We start from the raw sequence: 8372 nt of genomic DNA, 5'->3' as shown, positions 1-8372 counted from the left end.
GACAATTAAGGCACATGTAATGGCATTTATAACTTTTCTGAACATTGCAATACTTATCACGGACATTTCATACAATTACCAAAGTGACCAGAAACAAAAACTTGACTTTTACCAAAACTGCAAAGAACAGAACGAAAACAATCTTAAGTGGAACCTTCTGATTCATAGTCAATATTACAAACTGGCTTACAACTAAAAGAGGTAATGAAGACTTTAAAACTTGTATATAAAACTTTTAATTGTTATTGTAATATATACACACAACAGTAAAAAACGCAAGAAAGAGCTATCATTAACAGAGCTACTGTAATACAGTACAAAAACACATTAACTTTTTCCCACTTATCCCTGATCTTGCTGCTGCTTCTACAATTGTCTAGATGAAGCAGAGCTTCTATTTTGAATACCTTTGCTTTTCCAACAAGGAAATCTTCTTTTTTTGTTACTGATTTCATTCAAAGAAACTAGGAACTAATAACCAAAATCGTATTTCTCAAACTCTTTCTCAATTAAAAAAGTCTTTCTGATACACAACATCAGCATGTACTGTAAATGATTCCATGCCCTGGTAACACATCAATGAACGACATCGAGTGCCACAGAAAGTAACTGTTGAATTAGCATTCTGTTAAGTCACCATGCAACATACACAGAACAGAATGGCCTTCTTACATACTCAAATGCTTTACACATGCTGTTTTCCTTTTCAGTACACACACACATTTGCATGATTCCAATACAGTAATTCTATTCCTTAGCTAATAACTCAATTATTCACACTTTCTATTCTCACAAATATCAGACTACTCATGTCCATCGAAGTCATTCACAATCATTTCCTTACTACCCAGTACTTCAGTATTGATAAGGACATTTCATACATAAGACACTATTACGACCTGGTTAAAAAAAAAAAAAAAACTCATCTTCCAAAGCACCAAAAAATGTTTAATTACTATGTAGTTCCCTAATCTCTTCCAGATCACAATTATATTAAATTATAAGCCAAGATGGTTCCATAAGCATCTTGAGAGTTTCTCCTTACTATTTAGTAAACACATCTCTGCTTCACCACTGCAAACTGACCAAAAACTACCTAAATATGGTATAAATATAATAAAACTGTGGCAAGTGTTACTATACACAATGGTTTGGGGGATCAAGTTGCACGTTTAGGAGCTATTTTTTTTTATAAGTCTCGTATTTTCTTGGCTGAAAATTTTTTTGTCTTCAATTTGGGATCGTGGTGTTTAGGGTCACTAATCACAAATATAATTACAGCACTCCAATCCACTGCAATTTGGTTGTGGCAAATATATTCACAGTTTTGCTGAGTTCTAGATAATGATATTAATTCTTATATTTAGTGTTTTTTTTATGGGGAATTGAAGTATTATTAAATTTACCACTCCATAAACAGTGATAAACAGCCTATGATGAATTTAGGGTACATACTATGTTTGACTGAACCATAAAACTATATAACCACCAACCGGGCCCATTAATGAAAATACAAACTTCTGCGAAAACACTGAAAGATCTTTATATATAAATCAGTCTCATTTTACTGATCTCATGAAAACTGAAGTTCTAAGACTATAAAATTCATAGTTACCTGCACTGCCTATAAAGGAAATTTCAAAAAATATATTTTTTTGTTTAAATGTTTGAAAACTATGATGGCCAATAGCTTTCCTTCTTTGATGACTAGGTCCTATGTTTATACCCTCTATTACATGAATGCAATAATATACTTTTTTAATTTTTTAAAATGTGCATTAAAAGGGCAAACACCACCAATCACACGAATTAATATTCCAATTATGAGCAGCTTAAAAGCAAGTTTAGATGTGATAAATGATCTTTTTCCTTGATGTCCTAGTCATAAAAAGTACAAGGATACATACTATACCACCACTTAATGTCATTCAGATGAGCATATGTCATAGCATCAAATTATTTAAAAATTACAAAAAATTACATCTTAAGATCCCAAATTAAAAAAAAAAAATAAGCAAGTACTCCAGACCTCTTAAAAAATATAAAAGGCCTACACCCAATACATTTTTGTATGTACATATATATTTACAAAATGACTAAAATATTATCACTAAGGTTTTGGATAAATTTTGTATCATTCAAAAGCTGTGAAATGATGGGACGTTTTGAGGCAATATGGCACTCTACATGAAACTGAGGCAGTCATCACTTTAAAGTGATTTCTGACTTACACGTATTGTTCTGTATTATGAAATAAGTAAGATTTTCCTAATATAAAAAATGTAGAAGCAAACAGTTATACCAAATTTGACCACTAACTGTTTATACCAGCATATAACAGTAACAAGTTAACATGAACCCACAAACAAAATTAATTTCAACCATGCTTTACATTTAGTAAAGTGCCTTTCTGAAAAAGTGTTTGCATATTAATTTTATGGCTTGTACACATGATACATAATTTTATTCTACAAATCTTTACATACTAACACTAGGTTAGCAGTCACTCTGAGAAGAAAAATTATCCATTTAATTTCACCTCAAGTATTCTGTGCTTCATACAGATTAAAATCCTTGTCTAACTGCAACCAAATACATGACTTTTAAAGAAATTAGGGAGTCAACTTGACCTGAGAATGAAAATACTCTTTACAAACTACAACCACATATTTCCATTCCATAAAATACATCACTGGCTTGATATCTAAATATTGAAAACATTTCCTGGAACAAAATAAGACAAAGATAAAAAATATAACTGGGTTTACATCCTTCACACAGGCTGTAATTGCAAAGAATACATAAGGATTTTATGTTCACTTTGCCTGTGCTAAAGCTTGCTCTTCCTCCTGCTCTTCTTCAGATGGTAGTGGCTGTCCATGAATGAAAATTGGAGACCCCTCTCCTCTTACAGCTTCAGCGGTGACATGCACACTGACAATATCAGAGCCTGGGATCTCAAACATGGCATCCAGGAGCAATGTTTCCTGAGGAAAAGAGGAATCAAATTACTGAAATGAACAATCTTTTTTTATGAATTCCCATTTAGAATTGGTTTAAGGATTATTCTCCATGTACAGCCCCACTTTTGTGATATATTATATTGAAATCATCCCAAATACCTTCAAGACATCTCTTGAAGGTACTGCCATAATATTATTTTTTTTATATATTCTACATGATGTCATCAGAAATTCAAGGGATGAAACTTGCATAATATCATTTGAAATCATTGGGATCTAAGAGGGTAAAATGTGGTCTATATCATTAGACAAGATCAGAAATGTTCAACCTAAGATTAGAGGAGTACATAGAAGCACTTGCAGATTTAGAAATATTAAATTTAAATTTTTTTTCTAAAGGATTCTATTAAAGTATATTAGAAAACATTCATTTCAGTTATGCTGGACAATATGTCTTATTGTGAATTGCCATGATGGCTTACTATGAGGTATGCACCTGCCATCTTTCTATTAAAATCAAGGTATTAGAAGTTAGTAATCCATTAACGTACTAACTTTCAATTAACCGTTTTTGCCATGTCGGAACAATACAGCCTAATTAAGAGGAAGCCCAAAAGAATATAAGACAAGCATCAAGAAGAATTAAAGCCAGTAGAGTACAATATTGGAGATGAAGTTTACATTAAGAAGAAGGAAGTAAGAAGTAGAATTAATCATAAGTTAGTCACTAAATTCACAGGGCCTTACAAGGTCCTAGACATACAAGAGACTTAAGTGAAAGTTAGGGAAATAAATAACCTAACCTTCCACGTATACTTAATCATTAAAAGAAGAGGGATTTTGGATAAATAAAGACAAAGTCAAAAGAACTAAGGAGGCTGAAGAGACAGAATTGACTGAAGAATTAGAAGAAAATTCTGAAAAAAAAAACTAGATATAACCTAAGAGATAGAAGTCACATTTCAGTAATGATAATTAGAACAAACCCATCAACTCATCCTATTATTCCCTGTATCTGATTTTTTTATTGCTGAGTTTGCCTTCATTGATTGACTCAGCAATGAAACCATTTTTTTTATTACGTTGCAATTCTTACTTTAATTAGTTGATTTTGTAGCAAAAATTCCAGTGTTAGACGTAACTTTGAATTTATTTTTTCTCTAACTAAGGGGAATACTTAGGAAACAAGAAATGTAAAGTAAAATTTCTGAAATGTCATGTATTCAAGTCAGAAGGTTAGCAGTAATTTTTTTAGGGAATTGTAACCCACTACTGTATCACTAATAGAAGAATAAGGTAGAAGGTTAGGACAGATATTAAGTGATTTCAACGAGAATCTTGGTTTAAATTACGAATATGAATCAGTGTACTAATCATAGAAATAAAAAGTAAAGGAATGACAGATACAGTCTGTAAGATTTGTGAATACTTTAAGGATATTTCATCAAGGAGAAGTCTTGGCATACCAAGTCAACACTGAAAGAAGTGCATGGACTAAGTACTAGCACTAGAAGTAGAAATAATTACTTATTTTTCCATAGAACTAACATGTTTATGATATTAATTTTTAGAGATACCTTAACTAGTGAAGACTTCTAATTTGTTCTGCCAATCACAAAATACTCATTAGTACTGTACTACTTTTACTTTCCCTACTCAAGTTGCCAGTCATACCTTTGAGTTGGACATTAAACATATAGAAGTTTCTCATGCAAAAGGACGTTTATAATTACATTGATAAAGTCAAGCAAAATGTACACATGTACAATACACGTTAGTTACATAATGTTTGAATACACCCAAGACAAATAAGGACATTCATTTGTAGCAGTGAGCCCAACAAGAAATCCATGAAGAAAGGCCAAGAAATAAAGATTGCCGCCATTTGATTGTCTAAATTGATTACTTTTAAGAATTCAAAATCCACCTGATAGGCAGCTAGGTATGAAGACTTAGTAAATCCAAATGTAACTTACATAGTTAATTGCTAATATTTCTTTGCACTTTTATAAATCATATGTAATTGTTTTAATTGCTTAAAGCCAGATTTATACAATGAACTTGTCAGTCTAAATGTACACGTCATTACAAGTCCTCATAGTTCATAATATTTTGTTTAGTTAGAAAGCTGTCAGGAGCCGGCTAGGTAGTGTGGCCAAGACTGTATCAGGACTATATTGCTTTCGAAATAAGAGTATTGAGACTTTAGTGACATACCAGAGAGAAACATTTTTGAAGTGAAAATATCATATTTTTTTAAGGCCCCCAGAAAAGGAACCAAAAGTTGAACTCATTCTCAAAATTTTGTCCCTTGCCAAACAAAGCTCGACCGAAAACTCCGAGAGCGATACGAAACTAACGAGGTGTGAAGAACAAATCACAGCCGGTCTGGCTTTGGAAAGCAACTGAGTTTGAAGGAGGATCCCACAAAATATGCCACTCCCACCATCATAGGCCTACATGACTTAGCCAATTAGATAACTTAAGGGCCAAGAATTGGAGGATTTCTTACAAAGAACTGTTACCAAATAAAAAGCAAGAAGTAGGTAAGGCACACCTCCCAAAGTCGAAATTGGAGCAGAAGAGGCAGTGCCAAAAGAAATTTACGATGTACTGGTAACACCAAGGTTGATGCCTAAAAGCCAGGGACTTGACCAGAAACACCCAGAGAGAAGCAGGAGAAGCAGAAAGTTAATAGGACAAGCAGAGCCAAGCTGCAAGCACTGGAGAGAGGGAACATCCCAAACACAGAGCGAAGTTTGTGTGTGAAAGGTTATTATATAAACAGTTATCCCAATCATTAAGTCTCTGCTCAAACATTTTAGTTTCAAGTCCCATTAAATACTGTAGGTGGAAATCCTGTAATAACAAGAGTACAACTAAAGAAAATAACTGGAATTCATTTCGTCATTTCCCACTTAAAACTTTAAATCAAGTGATACAAATAATATAATAATTAATCAGTGTTCCCACTTAAGATAGAAACCAAACCCCAGTTCCACGTTACCTTAAGATTGTTGGGCTTAAGAAAAGGTATTTGATAAAATATATATAATATATATATATATATATATATATATATATATATATATATATATATATATATATATATATATATATATATATATATATATATATATATATATATATATCTGTGTGTATATATGTGTATATATATGTGTATATATATATATATTTATATATATGTATACATATATAAATATATATTTATATTTATATATATACACATATATATATATATATATATTTATTTATGCATATATATATATATATACATACATACATTATACATATATATATATATATATATATATATATATATATATATATATATATATATATATATATATATATATATATATATATATATATATATATATATATATATTTATGCATATATATACATACATACATTATACATACATATATATATATATATGCATATATATATATATATATATATATATATATATATATATATATATATATATATATATATATATATATATATATATATATATATATATATATATATATATACATTATATATACATATGCATATATATATATACATTATATATATATATATATATATATACATACATATATATATATATATATATATATACATACATACATTATATATATGCATATATATACATACATTATACATATATATATATGCATACATACATTATATATTTTTATAAATATTACTGCTGTTCGCCCTCGATGTATTTAGGTGTAGGAATATTAGTCAGATTGACCTCGACAGAGAACATCTCTGCCCCGCCGGTAGGCTAGACAATTCAAAATAATGATCACAGCAGTAGACAGATGGCGCCGCGCATAGGCTGGGCAGTTTTAAAACAAAATATGCTAGGGCATTAGGGACCTAAGCCTCAGAGAGGGTTTACACTCCATGACCCCTAGTTATGGTGGCCTTAAGCTTTATTCTATGCATTCGGCGATGCCTTTGTCAAGGTCGGATTGCCCGGGGCGGTATGTCAAGAGGCCACCTCATCTGGCGGGAACGAAGCGAGGTCGGGCAGAGAGAGTAACGCGGTCACTGAACCAGGGTGACGCTGCGTGCGTGCCCGAACGATATTCTTTGTTCTTTATTACTTTTCTCCTACGTCTATCTTAATTAGTGAATTGGGAAGACTGCCAGAATACGACTCCTGAAGTCCCTCGTTTGCGCAGTGACTCGACATTCACGGTAAGTCCGATTCTTGTTAAAGCTTCGTCGATTGACTAGTACTCCTGTATTTCACATTTTTCTTTGTTTTCTTCCTTCAGCCACCACTTACGGTATATGTGTTCATGAAGTCTAGATTAAGTCAAATTATTAAATTGTTAGCTTCATCCCCTTTACTCCAGTCAAAAATACTAGGATATAGGCTAAGCAAATCATTTTAAGTCTCGATGCTTTGTGTATGTCTCGGTTTCTGGTTGGAAGAATCGTCATCTTAACGGTAGAGAAAGGCGTCCGCAGTTGGAGGACGGTTTTTTTATAAAGTCTTTATTCTTGCATATTCTTTGTTAAGGTTAATAACCCTTAACTGGCGACCTTTGGCTAATTAACGACTGTCTTTGAGGTTAACTTTTGGCTTCAAGTGGCAGGTTACGTGCATTCTTGTTCTGCAGGGCCGTGAAAATTACGTAAATTGAATAATACATGATCAGCCAAGACCCTGCACGTAACAGTGGCAACCTTGCGTAGAATCTAAAAGTAAAGTTTAGAGAAAGAATCTGGAGAAAAGGAAATTAAAATTACATTAATTCCAAAGATAAAAGTCAGATATTGAATTCCATTTCAATCTTCCAAACAAAGAACGAGGCATAATAATAAGCAGTAAAGAGAATAGTTATAATAACAGGTAGTGAGAATTAGCTGTAGGTAGGAAGGGTGCGACTCGAGAGCAGAGCGAATCACAATTTGTGTCGTTTAAGGAAGGGCATTTTACCGTGTTCGGATCGTGAGTCAAGTCGTTCAAGTAACGAATCCTAAGGCTGAGAAAAGCGGAGCCCATTTCATATACACAAAGTAATGTAGTAATCGCGTCGGCAGTTTCGATCGTTATTGTTCATATAGCGGGAATCAGGTAAAACCGTGTCAGTAAAATAGCAAACGAACGGAAATAGTAATTTTACAATAAAATGTACCGTGCAGCAACGTAAATTCACGCTGGTAGGACAGCAGTTTTTTTTCATTCTTTTGTTTAATGTCCGGGTGGAGAGTACGATAACAAAAGACACAAAGTTGTTTGGTAATTTAGTTTTCCATCCGTAACGTAAAACGCTATGCATGATTGGTATATTTAAAGTAAATCTGGATACCTGCATTTGTTTCGTTTGTTGTCTGAATTTGTGCTAAAAAGAAAATAC

General features: G+C 32.3%; 1 protein-coding gene across 4 annotated transcripts in view; it reads right to left on the bottom strand.

The window, feature by feature from the left end:
* Positions 1 to 220: 220 nt before the first annotated feature.
* Positions 221 to 8372, bottom strand: part of ClpX (Caseinolytic protease chaperone subunit) — an 80575-nt gene continuing 72423 nt past the window's right edge. For all 4 annotated transcript variants that reach the window (XM_067120084.1, XM_067120086.1, XM_067120085.1 and 1 more), the window contains exon 13: positions 221 to 2987. In XM_067120084.1, coding sequence (XP_066976185.1) covers positions 2817 to 2987 — 171 coding nt within the window. In that variant the 3' untranslated portion in view covers positions 221 to 2816. The remainder of the gene's footprint in view (positions 2988 to 8372) is intronic.

Source organism: Macrobrachium rosenbergii, chromosome 18 (genome assembly GCF_040412425.1).
Source record: "Macrobrachium rosenbergii isolate ZJJX-2024 chromosome 18, ASM4041242v1, whole genome shotgun sequence".
Classification (NCBI taxonomy): Eukaryota; Metazoa; Arthropoda; class Malacostraca; order Decapoda; family Palaemonidae; genus Macrobrachium; species Macrobrachium rosenbergii.
This window is presented reverse-complemented; position numbering and strand designations above follow the sequence as displayed.